The sequence below is a fragment of the Sprattus sprattus genome, assembly GCF_963457725.1.
Source record: "Sprattus sprattus genome assembly, chromosome: 1".
Lineage (NCBI taxonomy): Eukaryota > Metazoa > Chordata > Actinopteri > Clupeiformes > Clupeidae > Sprattus > Sprattus sprattus.
Window position 1 is genome coordinate 23,546,121 of NC_137920.1, and position 25,559 is coordinate 23,571,679.

The window sequence follows — 25,559 nt, forward strand, 5'->3', positions numbered from 1 at the left end:
TATATCAATTGAATAGTAATATACATAGACATAGCAGTTGTTTAGTTGCTAAATAGGTGACATCTATTCTGGGCAAAACATGTAAATGTGTAGTTTGCAATTATGCAGCTTTATAAATTGAATGTAATTGTTTTACACATGAACTGTTATTTTGTGGGACTGGTAGAATTCAAAGGTCTGACACATAAATAAAGTTTTTACAACACTTCTACTTATAGTAGCCTATGTTGTGTCTGCATTATATAGGCTACTTTGGGAAATTAAAATGTATTTCATATTTCATGTAGAGCTCTTATAAGCAACATTGTAAATCACAAGATGTGTCTGATATCTGATCAGATATCTGATCTGAAATTGTGCGCATCTTTACTATCGCCCCAAACTGTCCAGGTTCGATTGCTCCTCGCAGCGTATAGCGGAATCTCAAAACCCGCCTCATACTTGAGACCAAGGACAAATGTTGCAGTAACATGTACCCTATACGAGTGACAACGTTGCTACCCCGTGAAAAGACCGGGAAACTGTTACAAACTATAGCAACCAGCCAATCCCCTCTCGCATTGGGTGTGTCCACAGTCCAAATTTTACGCGGCGCTATGGGCTGAAAACTAAACCGAGATGGAATATCCCAGTCTGAACCGGTTTCAACCGGTCTTGGGTTGATGCATGAGATGGGAGAAAGAAGAGCTGTTTTTTCACTTTCAAAGAGCTCTGCTTTAAAAGAATATTTTTGCATAGTTAAAGTAATAAACTAAATACTGTTTTGTTTTGTGTATATGGGCAGGAATCGCGTCTTCAGTATGGCACCGTAAATATAGTTAGCCTGCTAGCTGGAGGACTCAAGTCTGGTTGCCATACATAGCAAGCTAAGTTGCTAACAGGGGACCTAGCCTTAGCTAGCTAATTCGTAGCTCTATCGAATTCCTTGCACGCGTCAGTAAGCATTAATTTCGATAACGATAGCCAGCTCTGTGTAGATGGGAATTAACCACATGTGCAATAATTGCAAGTAAATACGTTTCTGGCTGGAGATACAGTGTAATGTAGTTAGCTAGTGTATTAGCTAGCTGCTAAGCAACTGTAAGGCATATCACATTGCTAATGAGCAAGAACACCAGCTAGCGTCAATATACTGCTATTGCTATCGTGACACCATGAGATAACTTAATGCCGTTAGCGTGAACGTTAGCTACCTATTGAAGAATCTGCGGGAACACTGACAACTTTTTTGAGAAAAAATAATTGTGAAAGTAGGGAACCAAATAGCCAGTGAGTTGCCCCGAAACTGCTATTGTTTCATCGAAACGAGAAGTATTTTAAAGCAGGTAAGTTGCAATAAGGGGCAAGTTAGCCAACTTTGTCAGCTAGCTAACAAACCTAACGTTAAGGTGTTATGTTTATGATATGCTGTGAAAATGCTTGTAACCCTTAAGTTTACATTTTATTATGATTTTGGTCACTACATTGAATACACTATTGCGTTTTGCTTTTTCAAAACTAAAAGCTCACGAATGAACCAGCGCTGCCATGCGTAAAGCAAAGTATGGGAGTGCGATGCTTGTCCGTCAGTTGACTCCGTAGCTAGCTAACCAGTCGGCTCGCAAAGGTGCCAAGGCGTTAATGTTACTAGCCATTGCTAGCTTAATTTAAAACGACAAATGCGTTTCGAAATGATAAGAGCCTGGAATTAGCGAAGATGCTAGAAAAGTGTTAAATATTGAACCACCGTAAAGTATTAAAGCATTTCAATTGTATACGGTTAAGTAATGTATCATCAAAGCTAACGTGCCCACCACACAAATTGGCTAAGTTACACATTGCCGCTAGCTGAGGCTAAGAAAGATATTTGAACTTTGTTTTGGAGTAGGTAACGTTACCGCTGTCACACTGTTTATTCGGCTTAGCACATTTGGACAAAATCCCTAGAAGTAAGCAAGGTTATTCCATTCATGCGTTAATTGCAGTTGAGACTGCGAGCCTGTTTACAAATATTACAAGTTCTGGCTTGATTATTGCAATGAGCATTTGAGTGACTAGACCAGATATTTTAATCAAACCAACAATTTGTGGTGTTAACATCGGCCTATTTTTATTTATGTTTACTCTTCTCGCAGCTCTATGCCAGCAGAGATGACAATGTTAGCGGACCATACAGCACGTCAGCTGCTGGACTTCAGTCAGAAGCTAGACATCAACTTACTTGACAATGTGGTCAACTCGATGTACTACGATGTGGGGACACAGGTGAGCCACTATTTAAAAGCCAATACTTAAAACCTAAAAGGTCTGTATAGCATTAACTTGTTGGCAAAAAAATCACATCACTGACAATAACATGAGATATTTTGAGTCAGAACTATGTGTATGACCCATGCTGACCCTATTTTCACGTTTAACATAGCAGAGAATGGCACAGGAAGTCCTTACCAATCTGAAAGATCATCCCGATGCTTGGACAAGAGTGGACACCATTCTTGAGTTCTCACAGAACATGAAGACTAAGGTATGTCCAGTGCCAGTATAATTTTGTTAACACTATTGTCCATCAAATAATTCTAAAAGAGTGAAATGGCAAACTTTACTCAGTATGTTGTGAAACTTTTTGAAGAAAACTGTCTAAAATGAGTGAAATATTTCTTTCCCTCTTGTAGTATTATGCACTTCAGATTCTGGAGACTGTGATCAAAACTCGCTGGAAAATCCTTCCCCGAAACCAGTGTGAAGGTAAGTGTTAAGCCATGTCACAGGGTGCATTACGTGCTTTAAAAGCTCTGTGGGATTTAGTATCTCACCTCACAAAAGATGAACTTGGCTGGCCACAGTTCAATTCATCGTTTGAATCTCCTTATTTTAGGTATTAAGAAGTACGTGGTTGGGCTCATCATCAAGACCTCCTCTGATGCCACAAGTGTAGAGGTAACAAAGCAACACAAGTTATTTCTAACGTGACCACAAAGTGGCTTCCTGCTGTTTATATGCAAATCTAGCTGTGGTGTTTACTTCTAAATGTATTTATCACCCATTCCTTTATTGGTGTAATTTGTTTTACAGAAGGAGGGAGTGTACATCGCCAAGTTGAACATGATCCTTGTCCAGGTACATTTTCTACCCTAGGTCTTGCGTCATCCCATCTATATTTATTACCCTTTTCCATTCATGAAACACAGGCACATAATTGATTTAGATTGATTGTCAGCCATTGGTTGTCGTTCTGCAGTGACTCTTGTTGACTACGTTTGTAGTGTTTGGCCGACCAGTGTTTGTCTGGAAGTAGTCGGTTGTTTGTGGGAACTTCAGATAACAAGATTGTTGTGCCTGGAAGAGAGACCACACATGGCTCATCTGTCATACCATAGTGATGAGGGTAACCTCTAAATATGGAAACTGAGTTCACTAACAGTCAGTCAGCATTGCTTCATCCAACCCAAGAGCGGGTGGGGTGGTGTGGGGAGAGTCACTCATAGTATTGGCTATGAGGGTTTAACTAGGTAATAGGAAGACCATAGTTGGTATGAAGTTGGATCACTACCCTGATGCACCCCAGTGTTCCCCCCTAAGATAACCACTATGAGAGTAGACCAATCGGCAGCTGCGTTGCCTCACTGGGCCTGTTGGTATGCAAATGTTTCACCCAACCCTAGCAGGGGGAGTAGGTTAAGGTCTACACAGTACTGAGCCCAATTGTTTTAGGCATGTTTGAAACACTGCTGTGACGTGAGGATGCTTTCAAAACGACACAAATAGTTTGTTGTTATCAGTTAACAACATGAAAAGTGCATCACACCAAAAATGCTTAAGTGTGAAATTGCTTAGTTTCTCTGAATTTGATTGGCCTGGCTGCTGACTGGGCTTGTTTTGTATACCCAGTGATTCAAGGTGTAAATACGTTTAGCTAGATTATATACAGGAAGAGCATAGTTTGTGTCAGGTTGCCAAGCTGCCCTGAAGCGGACTGCCCTTGATGTGTGTGTGTGTGTCTGTGTGTCTGTGTGTCTGTGTGTCTGTGTGTGTCTGTCTGCGCGTGCACATGTAGATCCTGAGTGAACTGGCCTGATGGGGTGTGTCTGTGTTCATATCCTGAAGCTTGTATGTGTGTACAAATAGTATAGAGAAGCCTTTGTTGTTATCACATTTGCATACAACAAAACGTGGAGCGCTGCCAGTGCCATATGACACAACAGTAATAAAATAGCAAAAAACAAGATGAAGAGCACAACAAGGTGTAGTCGTATAGAGTACAAGTACTTCCCCTGAGTTGCGTTGTAAAAGCCTTTGTTGTCATGACATTTGCATACAACAAAATCGTGGAGCACTGCCATATGACAAACAGTAATAAAATAGCAAAAAAAAAGATTAAGAGCACAACAAGGTGCAGTCGTATAGAGTACAAGTACTTCCCCTGAGTTGCGTTGCAAATAAATACAGTAACATTTTTGTTGTATACACATGAATAAGGTGACACAAGTGGCTTGCAGTAGAATAAAGTAAGTCATGCGCACAATGAAACTCCATTATTTGGTTATTACGTCTGAGTTGGGATGGCTGTCTAGGAACAAAAACTGTCCTTTATACACGTGGTCCTTGCTCTGGAGGACCTGTACCGTCTGCCAGAGGGCAGGGGAGTAAACAGGTGGTGGCCTGAGTGAGAGTCTTTCATGATGTTATTGGCCCTGTGTAGGTAGCAGGAGTGGGGACTGTTTTCCAGGGAGGGAAGAGAGCAGCCAGTGATTTAAAAAAATACAATTTTGGGCTGTGGTGACCATTTGGTGTGTGTGTGTGCCATTGTAGATCCTGAAGCAGGAGTGGCCTAAGCACTGGCCGACGTTCATCAGTGACATCGTGGGGGCGAGCCGCACCAGCGAGAGCCTGTGCCAGAACAACATGATCATCCTCAAGCTGCTCAGCGAGGAGGTGTTCGACTTCTCCAGCGGACAGATGACCCAGGTCAAGGCCAAGCACCTGAAGGACAGGTAAACCCCCCCCCCCCCCACCCCTCCGCTCAGGAGATGAAAGGGTTAAAGCCAGGTTAAACTGCGATGTTATAATGAGCTACGAGTTTTGTTAAATGATTAGATGTTTACTTCATTGAGTTTTTCTTGCAGGCTTGGTCAAGAAATTCATTTCTAATTTAGTTTTTTGATTTATGTTTGTAAGAGTAAAGGATGATATTTTCAATTTCTATTGCAGGTTTTGTCCCAGCCTTGTATAGAACCACATTCTCATATTCTTTTCTCTTTCCCCCCCTCCCCCTCTTTACAGCATGTGCAATGAATTCTCCCAAATATTCCAGCTTTGCCAATTTGTCATGGTGAGTGAGATGCTCCTCTTTTATGTCTTATATTGACGGAAACACTGATTTGGTCATTATCATTTTCTGTAATTCCCACTTTAAGGTGATGTCCTTGATTTATAATCCAAAGTTATCAGATATATCCTGAAGGACCTTAAGCTGTCTGTTCAGGGTGTACACAAAAAAAACACCCTCCTGTGTTTGTACACAGCCCTGGCTCTGTAGATGGGAAACAAAAAAGGTGGCTCAGACCTAAGAATAGCGTTTTGCTTTGTCTGAGCCAGTCAACAACATTGCCTCTGGAGCACTGAAAGGAGGGGTGTATTTGATTGGCTGTCTCTCTCCTGAATTTAGTAGAGCACTAACCCTAACCCTAAGCACATTTTTAAATAGCAGCTTAAAGAGACATATACCGCACCATCACTTCATGGTGATAGCAGCTTAAAGAGACATATACCGCACCATCACTTCATGGTGATAGCAGCTTAAAGAGACATATACCGCACCATCACTTCATGGTGATAGCAGCTTAAAGAGACATATACCGCACCATCACTTCATGGTGATAGCAGCTTAAAGAGACTTATTACACGGCTCTTCTTAATGCTGTAGAATGCTCCATTCACTTGAATGGGGCTTCCCAACGTTCTGCGGTCAACTATTTTCCGATAACTGACCGTTGCTATGGACTTAATGACCGCTGTCAAGGAAAGTGGCCTTTTTGCCTCTAATTCACGTCTTTCGTAGCACTCCGCAAGTAGTACGGTAACTTATCAATGGAGTTTCAGCGGACGGTTGAGCAGCTGTGTTCTAAAGAATGTTCAACTGTCTTTGAAGTTCAACGTCTTTGGCGAACTATTTCTCTCCTTTTAAACACTACGTATAGTAACAAATGCATTGTAAAAAGACACACGGTGTTAAGTAATTTGTTTGTTTTAGTTGTAACCGTATAATAAGCGGGATAATGTATAGAACGCCGGTCATTGTCGGGAAAATAAGCCCCTTCAGGGTGAAGCAACACCCCTCCGCTTTCGCGTCGGGGTGCTGTTCGCCCTGTCGGGGCTTATTTTCCCGACAATGACCTGCGTTCTATACATTATCCCTTACATATACCGCACCATCACTTCATGGTGATAGCAGCTTAAAGAGACTTATTACACGGCTCTTCTTAATGCTGTAGAATGCTCCATTCACTTGAATGGGGCTTCCCAACGTTCTGCGGTCAACTATTTTCCGATAACTGACCGTTGCTATGGACTTAATGACCGCTGTCAAGGAAAGTGGCCTTTTTGCCTCTAATTCACGTCTTTCGTAGCACTCCGCAAGTAGTACGGTAACTTATCAATGGAGTTTCAGCGGACGGTTGAGCAGCTGTGTTCTAAAGAATGTTCAACTGTCTTTGAAGTTCAACGTCTTTGGCGAACTATTTCTCTCCTTTTAAACACTACGTATAGTAACAAATGCATTGTAAAAAGACACACGGTGTTAAGTAATTTGTTTGTTTTAGTTGTAACCGTATAATAAGCGGGATAATGTATAGAACGCCGGTCATTGTCGGGAAAATAAGCCCCTTCAGGGTGAAGCAACACCCCTCCGCTTTCGCGTCGGGGTGCTGTTCGCCCTGTCGGGGCTTATTTTCCCGACAATGACCTGCGTTCCATACATTATCCCTTACATATACCGCACCATCACTTCATGGTGATAACAATGAAGTATCTTCTTCCCTGTCCCCCTCACAGGAGAACTCCCAGAATGCACCGCTGGTCCACGCCACCCTGGAGACGCTGCTGCGCTTCCTCAACTGGATTCCGCTGGGCTATATTTTCGAGACCAAACTCATCAGCACTCTGGTGTACAAGGTGCCTCCCTCTTGCCATTTTCTAGCTATTTCAGTTTTGCTTACCCATATTCCGTTGAGATTTGGGTGTTAAGGCTTGCCCAATCTGCGATCAAAAGCTACTGAACATGTTTATTACGCTCTCCGCTATGTCTGCATGTGTGATTGCCCTGATCTAGCTGTGCCATTTGAACCCTCTCACACAAAAGTCCCTTCATAAATTTGAACACTCTTGATTGAGCTTGCAAAATTATGCAGTGGGCTATGAACTTAATGTCATATACATATATATATATATAGCTGGAAACCTTTTTTTTTCATGCAAAATACACTCAGTTTGAAATATGCCATTTGTATTAGTTTAAAATATCATAATTTGATGACCAATTATACCATTTTGTGCACACACTCACTCTCCTCTCACAAAGGCGTGCTTGCATTGGTCTGCTTGCAAGCACGTAAGAAACAGAGGAATATAAACGCTAACTTGGGCCATTTAAATGCTGGTTTGTTACGTGTTGCATTCTGGCAGGGTCTCGAGTTCTGACAGTTTTTTTTTTTCTCCTTTAACCATCGTTGCCATGAGACTGTGATTTTTGAATGACAGTGGGTGTCATGGAACTTTGTGCGTTCTCTCTTGTAGTTTTTGAACGTGCCGATGTTCCGTAATGTGACGTTGAAGTGCTTGACTGAGATTGCTGGCGTCAGTGTGAACCAGTACGAGGAGCAGTTTGTCAACCTCTTCAGTCTGACCATGAGTCAGCTCAAACAGGTAACCCAAGGGCTTTGCACTGTATGCACACACGCACGCACACACACACGCACACACACACACACGCACACACACACGCACACACACACACACACGCACGCACGCACAGACACACAGAACTCTGCACAATGCCACCCTCTAGTGGTGTGCAAGGCGCTTCATTTGTCAAATAATCTTAGACGAATGTTGAGTGTTGTTCTGTTTCAAATCGTTACAATTACAATGAGTTAAAAAAAGCATTTCATAGCCTTGGCTGTGAAATTGGAGTGCGAGTAACATCCGTTTATCAGTGAAGGTGCCGGGCTATCCTCAAGACCACTGACCCCACTGAATTCAGGTTCTCATATACCATTTTCTCCATCTGTTGGCAGATGCTTCCACTGAACACCAACATCAGGGTGGCGTACGCGAACGGCAAGGACGACGAGCAGAACTTCATCCAGAACCTGAGCCTGTTCCTGTGCACCTTCCTCAAGGAGCACGGCCAGCTCATCGAGAAGAGGCCCAACCTGAGAGAGACTCTCATGGAGGTGTGTACCACATGGGGAATACACAACCACACACACACACACACACACACACACACACACACTCACACAGCAGCGCTTAGACCCACATTCTGCTGTCTAGTTAATCTCATTCACTTGGGTAACATCAAATCTACTGAACATGTTTATTACGCACTCCGCTATGTTTGCATGGTTGATTGCCCTGATCTAGCTTTGCCATTTGAACCCTCTCACACAAAAGTCCCTTTTTTCAATATGAACACTCTTGATTGAGTTCATAATATTATGCAGTGAGCTATAAACTCAATGTAATATAAAGCCGAATACTCTTTTTCATGCAAACACAGTCATTATGAAATATGCTTGTTGTATTAGCTTGAAATGATGGCATAATTAGATGAACAATGATTCCATTTTGTGCACACACTCACTCACTCTCCTCTCACAAAGGCGTGCTTGCATTGGTCTGCTTGCAAGCACGTAAGAAACAGAGGAATATAAAAGGAAATGGAGGCCTCAGTAATGCTGGTTTGCTGCTCGCATCTCTGCAGCGTCTCTGTTCCTACACCTCCTGATACTCGTGTCGGATTGCTTCTCTCACAAACACACACACACACCTACGGTTAGACACACACATTCTGCTGTCTAGTCCATCTCATTAGCTTTGTTTTACACACACACACACACACAACCACACAAACATGGGTATTCACGTAAACATGTGTACACAAACTCCGCCATCTAGCCAGGCCGCGAGTTGCCATTCAGTCCACCGAATATTACAAGCTTCAAGAAGCCATTTTACACGAGGTGCTATTACAATTTTTCCAAATCATCAGTTTTTTTAAATGATGGTGGATGAATTCCATTCAACCCAACCCATCGTCCCCTCTCTTGCCATAGGCCCTGCACTACATGCTGCTGGTGTCTGAGGTGGAGGAGACGGAGATCTTCAAGATCTGCCTGGAGTACTGGAACCACCTGGCGGCCGAGCTGTACCGCGAGAGCCCCTTCTCCACCTCCACGTCCCCCCCGCTGCTCTCCGGCAGCCACAGCTTCGACGTGCCGCCCCGCAGACACCTCTACCTGCCCGTGCTGTCTAAGGTGAGTTTGTTTGTTTGTTTGTTTGTTTTTCTAAATCCAAATTTTCTGCAGTGGCATCGAAGCGCTCTTTCCCTCTCCCTCTGTCTCTCTCTCTTTCCCTCTCCCTCTGTCTCTCTCTCTCTCTCTCTCGCTGTCTCTATCTCGCTCTCTCTCTCCCTCTGTGTCTATCTGTCTGTCTCTCTCTCTCTCTCTCGGTATCTGTGTCACAGATCATGTTTTTCTTTTCGGAATCCTGTCTTTGTTATCTCTTTGACCCTGACATAGTGCCTTAGGAGCGATACCCCCCCCCCCCCACCTGTGGATCATTTCCAAAGAACTCCATGCCCTGCCTTGTTTTCTTGACCTTTGACCTGTGTGGTATTGGTCAATCCCTCTGTAGGTGCGCACGTTGATGGTGAGCCGCATGGCCAAGCCAGAGGAGGTGCTGGTGGTGGAGAACGACCAGGGCGAGGTGGTGCGGGAGTTCATGAAGGACACGGACTCCATCAACCTCTACAAGAACATGAGAGAGACTCTAGGTGAGGGTCAAATCGAGTCGGACGGTCTTTAAGGCAACACATGCAAAATGATCAATTAAAGTGCAACGTAAATAAACAGCTGGGCTTGTAGGGACATGAAGCAAACAATGATAATGAATTTGTGAGATTTAAATTTGATTGTATTGTTAGGAAAAAGTCTAACATGTTGGTACGTATTGCGAGTTATGGATCCGACAGCCTTGGTGTTTTTTTTTGGTTGCTTTTATTCATTATGCTCAAAACACAGCGACTTTTTTCATTTTGGATTTGACCAGATATGTTAACTATTTCTCTTTTCTCTCTCTCTCTGTCTCTCTCTCCCTCCCTCAGTGTACCTGACTCATCTGGACTACGCCGACACGGAGCGCATCATGACGGAGAAGCTGCACAACCAGGTGAACGGGACGGAGTGGTCGTGGCGGAACCTGAACACGCTCTGCTGGGCCATCGGGTCCATCAGTGGAGCCATGCACGAGGAGGACGAGAAGAGGTTCCTCGTCACAGTCATCAAGGTCCGCAACGCCCACTTTCATTCCACTCTGCTCTGACCCGTACAGCCTCGACCATCTGATAATTATACACCTAAAGCTTTTTAGTCCATGCATGATTGTTCAGTGTTGTGCAATGCAGCATTACATGTGCATTCAGTGCATAAGAGCCTTGATCCTATGATATGTATACACCTAAACCTTCTTCATCCACACACAATTGTTCAGTGTTGTGCAATGCAGCATTGGATGTGCATACAGTGTAAGATAACCTTGAGCACTCAGCTATGACATCTCTAATACACCTGTTGCACTCTAAATATACCAAACATCCCTAGCCCCTTGAAATAGTTTTATTGCATGCACAGATTAGTTCAGACATAGTTAGGCCGTCCTTAAAATTTCCGTTTGTTTTGCCGTAACCCGACCAACTCAATCAAATTGGGTCTGACCTATTTTTTTTTTCCGCCCATCTCTGCTTATAATGATCATTGGAGAATGATGAGAGTTGCATCTGTGTCAACGCTTCTGTTGGCTACTCTTTAAGTAGAACAAAAAAAAAAAATCACAAAGAGACATTTGTGTCAAACCCTGTCTGTGAGAGAGTTCGTGGCAGTTAATATATATTATATATGTTCATACCTGCCTACCCTAACATATTTTTACGGATTGCCTTATACTAATGCAGCAGGTTATTAAGGCTATGCCTGTCCAATCTGCCATCAAAATCTACTGAACATGTTTATTATGCACTCTTCATGTGTGATTGCGCTGATCTAGCTGTGCCATTTGAACCCTCTCACACAAAAGTCCCTTCTTCAATATGAACACTCCTGAATGGCTACGCAAAATTATGCAGCGAGCTATGAACTCAATGTCATATAAAGCTGGATTATTTTTTTCATGCAAATACAGTCATTTTGAAATATGCCTGTTGTATTAGCTTCAAATGATACAATGAAGATGACCAATGATTTCATACCATTTCCTGCACGCACACACACACACACACACTATCCTCTCACAAAGGCGTGCTTGCATTGGTCTGCTTGCAAGCACGTAAGAAACAGAGGAATATAAAAGGGAATGGAGGCCTCAGTAATGCTGGTTTGCTGCTCGCATCTCTGCAGCGTCTCTGTTCCTACACCTCCTGATACTCTTGTCAGAGTCGCTACTCTTGACTCTATATGTGGTCATGATGATCCATCTGAATTTGTAAATAATAAGCAGGCCGGCGTGTATTTTAGAAGAGAGCAAACTTGTCATGATTGAGTTGAATAAACTATTTCAAGCAGTAGTGTAAAGCACAAACTGGACTATAGATTGTATGGGCATATGGTTAAAGATGTACTTGAGATAGCCAAAGTATTTTAGCTGTCTGTCCTGGAATTATCCCATGGTAAACGATGAGTTGTGACTGATTTTGTGTGTGTGTGTGTGTGTGTGTGTGTGTGTGTGTTTTCATGGCTGTTCTGCAGGACCTGCTGGGCTTGTGTGAACAGAAGAGGGGGAAGGACAACAAAGCCATCATCGCCTCCAACATCATGTACATCGTGGGCCAGTACCCACGCTTCCTGCGCGCCCACTGGAAGTTCCTCAAGACCGTCGTCAACAAGCTCTTTGAGTTCATGCACGGTGAGTCCTGGTGTCCCCACGTTTGTAATTGATATAATTTAATCGATAACATAATGATATCAGGCTATGTGTTGTATGAACGGAACCTTATACTAATGCAGCAGGTTATTAAGGCTATTCCTGTCCAATCTGCCATCAAAAGCTACTGAGCGTGTTTATTGCGCACTCCGCTATGTCTGATTGCTTTGCCATTTGAACTCTCTCACCCAAGTCCCTTCTTCAATTTAAACACACTCCTGAATGGGTACGCAAAATTATGCAGTAAGCTATGAACTCAATGTAATATAAAGCCGAATACTCTTTTTCATGCAAACACAGTCATTATGAAATATGCTTGTTGTATTAGCTTGAAATGATATCATAATTAGATGAACAATGATTCCATTTTGTGCACACACTCACTCACTCTCCTCTCACAAAGGCGTGCTTGCATTGGTCTGCTTGCAAGCACGTAAGAAACAGAGGAATATAAAAGGGAATGGAGACCTCAGTAATGCTGGTTTGCTGCTCGCATCTCTGCAGCGTCTCTGTTCCTACACCTCCTGATACTCGTGTCAGAGTTGCTTCTCTTGGCTTTATATGAGATGATTATCTTGATTATTCATCCAAATTTGTAACTAATAAGCAGTTGAATATACTATTTCAAGCAGTAGTTTGAAGCACAAACTGGGCTGTAAATTGTAATGCTATAGGCGAGGTGGGCCTAGTTTAACGATCATTCAATCAATCCTAGGGTGGGACACACTTAAGTAACTCCTCAGTCTTGCTCTAAGGCAGAAATGTAGCAATGTATCCGAGTGAAGCCGTCCTTTGTGTTAATGCTGATGTTTCTGGCCGCGCAGAGACCCATGACGGCGTGCAGGACATGGCGTGCGACACCTTCATCAAGATCGCCCAGAAGTGCCGGCGGCACTTTGTCCAGGTGCAGGTGGGCGAGGTGATGCCCTTCATCGACGAGATCCTCAACAACATCAACACCATCATCTGTGACCTCCAGCCCCAGCAGGTCAGCACCTACCTCGGCAGGCAGTTGGATCAATGGATCCTGATTTATTTTTTATTTTATTTTATTTTATTTTTTTGGGGGGGGCTTTTTATGCCTTTATTTGGATCGGACAGCAAAGTTATGACAGGAAGCGAGGCGGAGAAGAGGTGGGGAGAGGATTGGGAAATGACATCAGGCCAGACTTGAACCTGTGTCCCCTCGGTAAAATGTAAAATGGATCCTGATTTAACACTGCAATTTGATTGACTGGTCGCCTCTAGAAACCTAAGAACTTCTCACTGAGGGCAGGTGCCGGACTACTTGGTCATTAAGAGGCTATTGCATACAGAGTCATGGAGTCTGTGTACATTCATTCACCCATAGCCTTGATTGTTTAATATAAGTGAGTAATCAGCAGCTAAAAGCAAGCATATAAACCTATTTTTTTGTTGGATTATTCAGTAAGCTATGAACTCAATGTCATACATAGCTGGATACTCTTTTTTTTTTTTATGTAAATACACATAATTATGAAATATGCCTGTTGCATTAGTTTAAAATTATACCATAATTTGATGAACAATGATTCCATTTTGTGCACACACACTCACTATCCTCTCACAAAGGCGTGCTTGCATTGGTCTGCTTGCAAGCACGTAAGAAACAGAGGAATATAAAAGGAAATGGAGGCCTCAGTAATGCAGGTTTGCTGCTCGCATCTCTGCAGCGTCTCTGTTCCTACATACTGATACTCGTGTCAGAGTCGCTGCTCTTGGCTTTATATAAGATCCTGATTATTAGTCTGAATTTGTAAATAATATGCAGTTGAATATACAGTATATATGCAGTAATTTGAAGCACAAACTAGACTACAGATTGTAATGCTATAGGAGAGGGGGGCCTAGTTTAACGATGTAGTTGAGAAGTTGAGACAAACTGGTGAACAGTGAACAGATCTGTATTTCACTCGTTATAAAAAAAAAAAATCCTGAATTGAGCCTCTCTCCTTTTCTCTTCTCTTCGGCACAGGTGCACACGTTCTACGAGGCGGTGGGCTACATGATCGGTGCGCAGACGGACCAGGCCGTGCAGGAGCACCTGATAGAGAAGTACATGTTGCTGCCCAACCAGGTCTGGGACAGCATCATCCAGCAGGCCACCAAGGTGAGTCTCTCACACACACACACACACACTGGCACTGGTTGTAAATCTCAATATTATCATTAATATTAATATAATCTCATATTATTATTATTTATCTCAATGATTATTATTATTATTTATCAATGAAATATGTGGGACACATGGAATTTTGATGCATTTTCAATCAGGCTTCGGACCTCACCACAGTACTGAAACGACTCTAATAGAAGTGTTAAATGATATACCACAGTACTGAAACGACTCTAATAGAAGTGTTAAATGATATACCACAGTACTGAAACGACTCTAATAGAAGTGTTAAATGATATACCACAGTACTGAAACGACTCTAATAGAAGTGTTAAATGATATACCACAGTACTGAAACGACTCTAATAGAAGTGTTAAATGATATACCACAGTACTGAAACGACTCTAATAGAAGTGTTAAATGATATACCACAGTACTGAAACGACTCTAATAGAAGTGTTAAATGATATACCACAGTACTGAAACGACTCTAATAGAAGTGTTAAATGACCTACAGCTGAGGTCTAATGGTCTTTTTTGGGAAGTCCAGTTAACAGCTGCAGCTCATTCATTATGTTGCTGTTAGAGTTGTATCACGGACCAAGAACAGAGCACATTACTCCAGTTCTAAAATCTTTACACTGACTTTCAGTTAGTTACCCATAGAAGCAAAACATGTTTGCTTTTTTAAGCCAAGGCAGTGGTGGTCTGTCATAGAGACACAGTTTGGATGGTTTAAATGGTGGAGCAAAGGACTTTAAATTGCACGATGGTCAGCTTGGTGTTGCAATATTCAGCCCGCATTACTTTGCACAAACTAGCTTTGACTGAATCAAAAATGTCACCATTTGGGAAGTATATTGTCAGAGGTCACAATGAAGAAAAACGGTCTCGTCCAGGGTTTTTGCCATTTGAACCCTCTCACACAAAAGTCTCTTTTTCAATATGAACACTCCTGATTGAGTTCACAACATAATGCAGTGAGTTATTGACTCAATGTCATATAGGCTCTGAGCTCTGTAAAGCGCCTAGAGGCAATTGTATTGTTATGGCGCTATATAAATAACATTGAATATAGCTGGATACTCTTTTTCATGCAAGTACAGTCATTTTGAAATATGCCTGTTGTATAAGTTTAAAATTATACCATAATTTGATGAACAATGATTCCATTTTGTGCACACACACTCACTATCCTCTCACAAAGGCGTGCTTGCATTGGTCTGCTTGCAAGCACGTAAGAAACAGAGGAATATAAAAGGGAATGGAGACCTCAGTATTGCTGGTTTGCTGCTCGCATCTCTGCAGCGTCTCTGTTCCTACACCTCCTGATAGTTGTGTTCACACACACGCAACATTTTTTTTCAGGGTTTTTGTTTGTTTGTACATTTTACTTCGCACAAACTAGCTTTGACTGAATCAAAAATGTCACCATTTGGGATGCATATTTTCAGAGATTACAATGAAGAAAAACAGAGTCGTCCAGGGTTTTTGTTTGTTTGTTGGTATATTTCCCTGACTCCCATCCTCTGCTGGTCTCTGTCAGAACGTGGACATCCTGAAGGACCCAGAGACGGTGCGCCAGCTGGGCAGCATCCTGAAGACCAACGTGCGGGCCTGCAAGGCCGTGGGCCACCCCTTCGTCGTCCAGCTGGGCCGCATCTACCTGGACATGCTCAACGTCTACAAGTGCCTGAGCGAGAACATCTCCTCCGCCATCCAGACCAATGGTGAGTTCGGTCTCGTTGTTTCAAAAAAGATAAACACAAACATAAAGATTAGATTAGATTCAATTTTATTGTCATTGCACAGAGTACAAGTACTGAGACAACGAAATGCAGTTTAGCATCCAACCAGAAGTGCAAAATAGCAATAAAAGTGCAGAGTATGTGCATATGTAAAGTGGAATAAGTGAATAAAAAAAGATATATACACATACACATACACATATAAATAAATGTATATCACATAAACCTGGTGCACACAATGTGAGAAGTTGGTATGTTGTTAGTGTGTTTGTCGGTTGTGTGATGTTGCCCTCTGCTGTGACCTCCTCCTCAGGTGAGATGGTGACCAAGCAGCCCCTGATCCGCAGCATGCGCACGGTGAAGAGGGAGACGCTGAAGCTCATCTCCGGCTGGGTCAGCCGCTCCAACGACCCGCAGATGGTCAGTCAGGAAACACACTCAAGAAGAAAATTTACATCAACTCACTCACTCACACACTCACACACTCACTGGAAGTCCTTTTTTAAATCTCAAGAGATGGTGGCTCACATTAACAGAAGAGGTCCTGTCAACCTCGTAGTTATAAAGAGAGAAATAATATCAAAATAACAATATAACAGGAAGATAATACGATAAAGTATACACATTAACACATATACACAAACTACATTTCTGAAGACAAGACCGTAAACTTGCCTAGTGTTCGTCACATCAGTAACTTGTATCTGAGATGTCTAAGGTTCTTTCATGTGTTCCATGGGTTTCACCCTTTGTTCCTTCTCTGTTTTTTTTCCGTCTCAGGTGGGGGAGAACTTCGTCCCACCACTGCTGGAGGCTGTCTTGATTGACTACCAGCGGAACGTTCCGGCAGCCAGAGAACCGGAAGTTCTGAGCACCATGGCAACCATTGTCAACAAGCTGGGAGGGCACATCACCGGGGAGATCCCCAAGATATTCGATGCCGTGTTTGAATGTACCCTAAACATGATAAATAAGGTGAGGTTGATTGCTCCAACACATGCATTTAGCTCCCACACTTCATTTTAGATACCAACACGGCACAAAACAAGTTGATCTTTTATACCTTTCCTGTACTTTGTATCTGTCAACGGTGTCTGCCTCAATGAATACATGTAATGCAGATGTTTCAGTCAAAATGTTTAGTATTGCCTTCTTCTGCACTGAGAAACAAACAAAATAACTTCATGAACATTTGAAATAATAATGTTCGATTTTTCTGCATCCTCTGTAAATTAAATCGTGTGTGTGTGTGTGTGTGTGTTCATTGTTGCTGCAGGACTTTGAGGAGTACCCCGAGCACAGGACGCACTTCTTCTACCTGCTGCAGGCGGTCAACTCCCAGTGCTTCCCTGCATTCCTCTCCATCCCTCCGGCCCAGTTCAAGCTGGTGCTGGACTCCATCATCTGGGCCTTCAAGCACACCATGCGCAACGTGGCCGACACCGGTCAGTACGCCCGGGAATGTTTGATCTAGAAAAATGCAGCACGTCTAAAACTGCTTAAAGATCCACATGGATTAAAGTTTTCCGTCGCTATGACGGATTTCCGTCAACTCGGCTCGCATAAGGCCAAAAATGAGACACTGATATGATTTGCACATTTCAGCGTCGGAAATACACGAGAGCAAAGGGCAAAACTACCCCTAAGAAATATAATTTTGCCCCTAAAATTACTAGGAGAGTAATACTTATTCAATGAACGTGTCAAAAACATTGTAGCCTATATGACCCGGTCAGTTGCCATTTAATGTTTTGATTTTCGCCTTGACTGTTGCGTGAAGAAACAAACGTTCTAACAAAACACATTTGGAGCGCTTCCTAATCAGACCTGTGACTGCGAGAGTGAGGAGAGATGAGGACCAGCGCAGTCTCTGTCACCATCTCAGGTTCTAAAAGATAAAATTCACACATCCAGCGACTGTCAAAAATGAAAGCTAGATTGGCTTGTGGTGGAGGATGACGACGACGTTGATAAAAAGACCCGGTTTTGTTTTCAAGGCATGTCGGAATTGTGGACAACGAGTTGCCCAAATCGTTGTCAAACCAGCACAGGTAAATTCTTCTACTGGCTCCATCAAGGGGAGCGAAAACGTTCAGAAATACATGGTACTTCGTCACCAAGCGCCAAACAACACGCATCACCTACGGTGAATGATAACTAGTAATAATACTTTTAGAAATTATTTAGTTAGGTTAAGCTAGTTTAATGTTAGTTAGCTAACGTTAGCTATCTCTGATAGTACGTTGGCTACAAAGGCTTGCTTGCAAACTAGCTAACTAGTCTAATCTGTATTTCCTGTAGGCCTACTATGGTAGGTACATGAATAAAGGTAACACAAAAATCCATAAATATAATGTGTTATTATTATTATTAAAAAACAAAGAAACAAAAACGATTGTTAATAGTTGTTTAAAACATTTTTTTACCTTTAAAAAGATTGTATTAGTTGTTGTTACTATAACAACTAATAACCTCAAAGAAAGAACAATACGATTGTCTAATTTACGTTGTCTGTTTGGTTTTTGTTCAAAAAATCTAAGAAAACACTTTGAATCTGTATACTAATGCCTAATAGTCTTATTATTGCCATTTGATGACAATTGTTCATATTCATATACTGTAAGCCTAAATAAGTGTGTTTGTTATTTTGAACAAAGGTTAAATGTTATTTCACAAGTTTCTAAAAGTGCCCCCAATTTTTTTGTTAAATGCCCCTGGATTTCAGTAAATCATTTTGTCATTTATAGCCCATTAACAAGAATGGTGAAGTCTTGCAAAAAATATTGGTTTTATGCCCTAGCTTTGAACTAGTAAGTGATAATAGACCACGTGAAGTTCAAATATCGAGGCGGTATGCAGCCACGACCCAAAATGAGGGCCGATTTTTTTTTTTTTTTCAGTCAGATGATTTTTTTTTGCTTTAATCCCTGGATCCAGACTGTGTCTACGTGTCTGATGCAGTGTCTTAAACAACCAAAAATATTTAACATGCTGTGTTTTCCTCCCCTTTAAGCAGTTTAATTCTTTCCCCAAAAAATGTATTTCGTAAAATTTCCCTAATGTGATTAATAACTCATGTCAAAAATGTGTTTCTTGAATTCTTAAAGTTTCATGAACTGTCTCAGTTTCTTAAGTTTCCTTACTTTCTGAAATTAGGGATCTTTTGCCTTTGTTCTGACATGAGAAATGGCTAAAGGGTAGCAAGTTGCCCTCTTCAACTCTCCCCTGACATTCTTTAAACTTGCAGAAACCTTGAAGAGTAGAAGTACATTCGTCAATCTCTCACAACTTGTCTTTGCGCCCGTCTGCCTCTTTGTCTCGCAGGTCTGCAGATCCTCTACACGCTCCTTCAGAACGTCACCCAGGAAGAGGCCGCTGCCCAGAGCTTTTATCAGACCTACTTCTGTGACATCCTGCAGCACATCCTCTCCGTCGTCACGGATACGTCTCACACGGCCGGTGAGTCACCAGGCAACCGTCTCAGATCAGATCAGAGTTCAGTCAAGAGGGGGGGGAAGGGTTGGCGGCAGGCAGAGTTACAAGATGGAGAAGTGTTTCACATGTCAAATCATCCTTTTTCAAGACCAAACTGGGGTTTCTACAGTGTTGCAGTAAAAGCTTTATATGTTCAGTACCATGTCATGCCCCGTGTACTGAATTATGGACATGCACGTAATTTAGTAGTGGATAGAAATTAATTGAATGATCCATGACACAACCTTTTAGTATTCAATCAGATTTGCTAAGGATTTGTCAAATTAGAAGTTTGTCAGTTGTAAGAGTTTGCAAATAATAGCATATTTTTATAACATCTAATCCCAATACTGCAATGAAATTACAGTATTACCAAAACACTGATACCGAATGCGTTCTTTAGTTTCCTTGACGCATGCACTCACTCAGCCCCTAACCCTCTCCGATCTTCCTCAGGCCTGACGATGCACGCGTCCATCCTGGCCTACATGTTCAACCTGGTGGAGGAGGGCAAGATCAGCGCTGCCCTCAACGCCAGTGCCGTCAGCAACCAGGTCTACGTGCAGGAGTACGTGGCCAACCTGCTCAAAACAGCCTTCCCCCATCTGCAAGAGTAAGTAGGGATGCTCTAGATGTAGATATGGTTTATTCCACAGTGTTTCCCCTAGGTTTACAGCTTAGGGGAGGGGGGGAGGGACAGCGGCAGGGGCGCGCCGCGCCGCGGCGGCGTGATGCGCCGTAGCGGCGGACACGGACACAAAAAATGAATTGTGATGTTCATGTGTTTCTTTTAATGACAGCAGTCAATATAACATCTTACAGTAACAGTATGCAACAATTATACTTCAGAATTAGGGGTTAGGATAAGCAGTTTTGCTTAAAAAATAAGTATAATTTTACATGTTTTATGGTAAAGGTAACCTTAAATGACTTATTTTGTTATCTGGCGCTAGGTGTTTTTTTTTTAATTTTATTTTTTACTTGAGCTTCCAGGGGGGGCGGGCGGGGCCGTTGGGGGGGCGGGGCGCCACCCTAATATCATTGTAGGGGACAAAGTTCCACATTGCTGAAACACACGCTACTGCTGTCCTGGAGTTTCCAAAGCTTTTGCAATAATTAGTTTTCTCTGACAGAACAAATAAAACAGTGTGTCTGTTATACAGGACCAGCTAGATTGAGTCAATTTAGCATGACACAGGCCGTAGATCTTCATTCCCTTGTACATGACAGAGACGTGATTTAAGTAAAGATGCTTGACCGCAGAAGAGCATAAGCACTCATTGCAGCTTTTAATGGTTTAATGGTGCCCCCCTTTGGTTACTGAGTATCCCTCTTGGTTGTGTGTGCTTTTCTGCAGTGCCCAGGTGAAGATTTTCGTCACTGGACTCTTCAGCCTCAATCAGGACATTCCCGCTTTCAAGGAGCACCTGAGGGACTTCCTGGTCCAGATCAAGGTCAGTCACTGTTCCCTCACTGCCGTTTTACAGAACCGGTCATTTTTTAAAAATTGTATTAGTGTTCAGAGTCTTTTATACACATATTTAAATTTTTCACATTGTATGTATAGAAATAAAAGAAAAACAAACAAACACATGTGTAAGTAAACAAACAAAAACAATATCAACATAACATAACAAAACTATAAATAAAGCCAGAACCGGTAATTTAAAGTGGAATGGATTTCCCCTGGTGGGCTAATGGTGTATTTCAAATGGTGCTGTAACATCACGTCCGTGGTAGAATGACCTGTGCATTAGCAGACCTGCCAACATGTACACATTTGGCGCACCTGTTACGCATTTTGACATTCAAGTACACTGGTACGAGTTGATGCTTTTAAAGTACACATAACGCTCAATAATGCATTGCCTGTTTTCAACGGGTTCAAACTTCAAAGTCTGTCTGTGCCGAGTCGCCAAGGCGTACATGGGCAGCTGCAACAGAGCAATTGACCAATCACAGACACTGTTGTTACTATCGTTACTATCCTCTGTATGACCCTCGAAATCAGAGAGTACTAGGTTACTCTGCAGTCAGTAGAATCATCTGCTGTTTAGGTCTCAGTTAGAGATATTTCATTCATACTTACCTAACTCTCCCCTCTCCCCCATATCTGGCCAATTCTTTAAAAGCCAATTTAAAAATCACTGAAAGGTAAACGAGTAATGCAGAGATAAGTTTATTTAATTTAAGCCCAACTATGTTAACCATGCGGTTCTCATGTTTGTCATTGATTTAAAATGGCAAATAGATCTAAGTGTCTTGGCTGTGTTACAAATGGTTTATCATTACGTTTTCGTGGTGTTTCAATATGGCTCATTTCAGACAAACTCTTGTAGAAGGCTACCTGGCAGAACCACCCAATAAATAAATCGCATGCACCTCAAAAATGAATTGATAGTTACCGGAAGTCCGCAAAAGCCTTCTACAGTGTCCACACATAGGCCTACGCACAGCTCTTGTCATGTGTAATAGGCTATATGATTCTACTAATTATAAGCTAATTAAAATAGCCTAATAAAACTCTCCCACTGACTAGAATTTGATTAAATGATAAAGAAGCGAACACAGCGCCATCATTTGGTCTTAGCAGATGTCTAGTCCTGGTATCACAACATGTCATTGGGCTTGCATTCAAACGTTAGACGTGGGGAGAAAAAAAAAAACCCTGATGAAACATGACATTTGACAGGTATGAGGCTTTGTTAAATATGTTAATTAAAAAGGGAAAAAATATACAACATGACCATTGTTTGAGAAGGTCCTAAGTAGCCTAGAGTGAAATAACATCCTAGAGGAAATGTAATAGGCCTGCTGCGTATTGCTCACTTGCGCAGGGAAAGTTTTTATTAGGCTACGAATTTGTTTACACAGTTATCACTTATAACAGTAGCCACAGATAACAGTTATCACTTTCTATTTTTTCTTCTCTTAGGCCTACTTAGTTATTTAGAACTGCATTTTTTTATTAGCTCAAAATTACGTCCATTGGTTCAAACATGCAACAGCATTATAACTACTTAAATGAATGAACAGAAAAATCATGGGGGTATACTACATTTACAACAGTTCTCTATGCCTCAGATAAATAAGGTCTGTCATTTAAGAGCTAGAGACTAGCCAACATGAAATTCTCTATTCACAATGATTACGTCACCTCCAATAGTTACCTCCATTCTCAGTTAGACCAATTTCTGTTCTGAAAACAAATCAGGTGTCTTTTCAAAATATATAATTGTGTTATGTGCGCATTTACATGATCCGACACCAAACCCCTGCCGTGCCGCTTCACCCCCTGCCCCTTCACCCCCTGCCACAAGAGATCGATACGGTTGATTGCTGTTGGTGTGGCATTCAAAGTGAAGAAACCCAAAACAATAGAAAGGAAAGGGGTGAAAATTAATTAAAACAGAAAAACAAATCTGTCCTTTTGTCCTCCTCATCCACTGTAACCTGCGCTGTGTTTTTGATGCTTTGGAAGGACTTGGGTACTCAGGATGGATGGAGACGTTCTTTATTCTGGACAATGGGTCATAAAATATATATAATTAATTCTTTGGTCATTGCTTTGTCTTTCACAGGAGTTTGCGGGCGAGGACACGAGCGACCTGTTCCTGGAGGAGCGCGAGTCGTCGCTGAGGCAGGCCCAGGAGGAGAAGCACAAGCTGCAGATGTCCGTGCCAGGCATCCTCAACCCCCACGAGCTGCCCGAGGAGATGTGTGACTGAGCTTCCTCCCTCCCTGAGGCTACGCCAAAATATAAAAACAAATTAAAAACAACAACACAGAAGCGACGCAGCATGAAAAGTGGAGAGGAAGAAGGCGCGTGAACCAGTCACCTGTACAGATTTCGATTTAGTTATGTTTTAGGTTTTGTTGTCCGTTTTTCTTTTCTTTTGGTTTTTCAGAAAAAAAAAAAAAAGGTTAACACACACACAAAAAAAAAATCGTAAGGAAAGAAAAAGAAGAAAAACTGCTTGGGGGGGCGTGGAAACTCCCCTTGATCAAAACTGTGCGTGTGGTGTGTGATGTGTGATGTGTGTGTGTGTGTGCGCTACAAGTGATTGTCAGGAGGAAGAGCCGGATGAAGTGGTGATGTGATGTGAGGTGGAGTGTCTCCACTGTGTTTTTTTTTTTTCTCGACCAAAATCAATGCCAATCTATAAACGAGAGAAGCGATACGTTGCACCATCCCTGCCCCCCAACACCCCCCCCACTCCCGTTCCTCTTGTTTTTTCACAGCCCACTTTTACACACAACTGCATTTTATACAAAGAAATTAGTGTATTGTCTGTCCAATATCCATCTTGACTTACGTTGAATTGATATGCATAACCATACGGTATATTTCTCTCTTTTTAAGCGAGATGCATGAAGTTGGGAAATACAAATTTCTCACTGCTCTTTTGCCCCCCCCCAACCCCTCCAAACCCCTCAAATATGAACATCTTTACTTGTTTGTTTATATGTAATATACATTTACACAGGTTCTATGTAGGAGAACGAGAGCGAGTGTGAGTGCAGAGGAGACGGTTCTCAAAGCGTGCTTGTTTGAAGCTTGTTTTGTTTTCGTGTTTTTTCTTTTTTTCTTTTCTGTGTCTGAGGGGTGGACCTCGCCGGACCAGTCAGTGGGTCTTCCCTCCGCCCTGTCAGAAAAATGTGAACGTTGGAGCATTTCTGAAATGATAGATGCTGCTTTTTCGTTTTCGTTTTTTTTTTTTTTCATTCTCTTTTTTGTTTGTTTGTTTTTGTTTGGATTGATTGTTTCGTGGGCAGCACAGGGAGCGGGTGGCTTTGTGGCCGTTGCTGTTGTGGAAAAAGGACGTCGTTGAGAAACGGCAGCGCCACACAGTAAGAAGGCAGGAGAGTTGTGTGCATATCGTTCCTGTTTGTAAAGCTGTCTTAGTACTAAGGGAACATAAAGTTGGTTATTTTTACAAACCTGAAGTGTGTTGGTGTGCTTTTTAAAATTGCCTTTGTGTGTTTGTGTTTGAATGTGGTTTTGTTTTACTTTACCTTACCTTATACCATTGTTATAGTTTGCCTTTTCTGAACATAGCACTCTTGATTGTTAAAGTGGCAGAAGGCTATACAAGCACATTAAATATTTCTTTAGATGTGTATCTTACTCATTTTGCCTGATGGCCCTTAATGTATATAACTGGGCCTCTAATTAGGTTTTATTCTGGGTTGAAAAAGAAAAAGCAGCTACACAACCATAAATACACATTTTCCATTGCGTAATAAGCAACACATTGCATTTTATTAAACTCAAATTGGGATTATCAGTTATTTTGCATTATTTTGGGGGGTTGAAATGCCTAAAACCCATTTATTCCAATTCTGACACTGACAGTATAATTTGTATGACTTTACAACTGTACAACTGCTTGCCAAGGTGAACATGCTGGTGAAATGTAGACTTCCTGTTGCACAGTGGTAGACAAAAATGCACACTTCTAGATAACACAAATTAATATGTTCATTATTGTTGCTTGAAGGGACATCACTGCTAAAGCTTTACGAAAGACAAAGTTGTCTCAGCCAGCTGGTTTTATGAAGTTAAACTTTTTGTAAGTGACAGCAGCACATCAGTAATCATCAGTTTATTACTAATCTTGATGGAATGACAAGATCTTACTATTGTATTTATCTATATGCTGTTAAAGAAGTCATGTCAAACATTTAATGCAAATGTATGTGTATTTTTAATGCAGTGGAATGTTTTGTACAATGTTCTCCGGTCAGGAGAAAGCCTTGACATTTTCTGTAATGAAAGACACATTTCTACAATACTTTATGAAAATCTTTCTATGAAGCTCACCCTTCTGTAAAAAAAATATTATTATTAGGGGTAGTAATATTGTAAAATATTTGCAGCATAAAGATGGACTTACTGCACCATTTTAAAATAGCTTGAAAACCTGTTTACCTGTTTGAAAATCTATTTAAACTCATTTCTGCCATAATGTACTATTTGGCGTAGACTATCAAATAGTTTTACAAAGTGCCACAACCTTTAAGC

The 25,559-nt window shown here is 41.8% G+C and overlaps 1 protein-coding gene across 1 annotated transcript; it reads left to right on the top strand.

Moving 5' to 3' along the window:
- The first annotated feature begins 683 nt into the window (after positions 1–683).
- On the top strand, positions 684–24,403 carry xpo1a (exportin 1 a). The gene is made up of 25 exons (XM_080850540.1): positions 684–1,325; positions 2,115–2,244; positions 2,402–2,503; positions 2,652–2,724; positions 2,855–2,916; positions 3,052–3,096; positions 4,789–4,970; positions 5,260–5,308; positions 7,030–7,149; positions 7,771–7,899; positions 8,271–8,429; positions 9,312–9,512; positions 9,892–10,030; positions 10,361–10,542; positions 11,997–12,153; positions 12,996–13,159; positions 14,168–14,302; positions 15,859–16,042; positions 16,374–16,480; positions 16,841–17,035; positions 17,337–17,505; positions 19,385–19,519; positions 19,991–20,147; positions 20,892–20,988; positions 23,116–24,403. The coding sequence occupies exons 2-25, from the start codon at positions 2,119–2,121 to the stop codon at positions 23,260–23,262; spliced, it is 3,216 nt and encodes a 1,071-aa protein (XP_080706666.1). The 5' UTR covers positions 684–1,325; positions 2,115–2,118; the 3' UTR covers positions 23,263–24,403.
- The last annotated feature ends 1,156 nt before the right edge of the window (positions 24,404–25,559 follow it).

Coding starts and splice junctions, on each gene's coding strand:
- xpo1a (XM_080850540.1), top strand. CDS start 2,119: ATGCCAGCAGAGATGACAATGTTAGCGGACCATACAGCACGTCAGCTG. Junction 8,430..9,311: donor TGAGAGAGACTCTCATGGAG/GTGTGTACCACA, acceptor CTCTTGCCATAG/GCCCTGCACTACATGCTGCT. Junction 17,506..19,384: donor GCGCAACGTGGCCGACACCG/GTCAGTACGCCC, acceptor TTTGTCTCGCAG/GTCTGCAGATCCTCTACACG.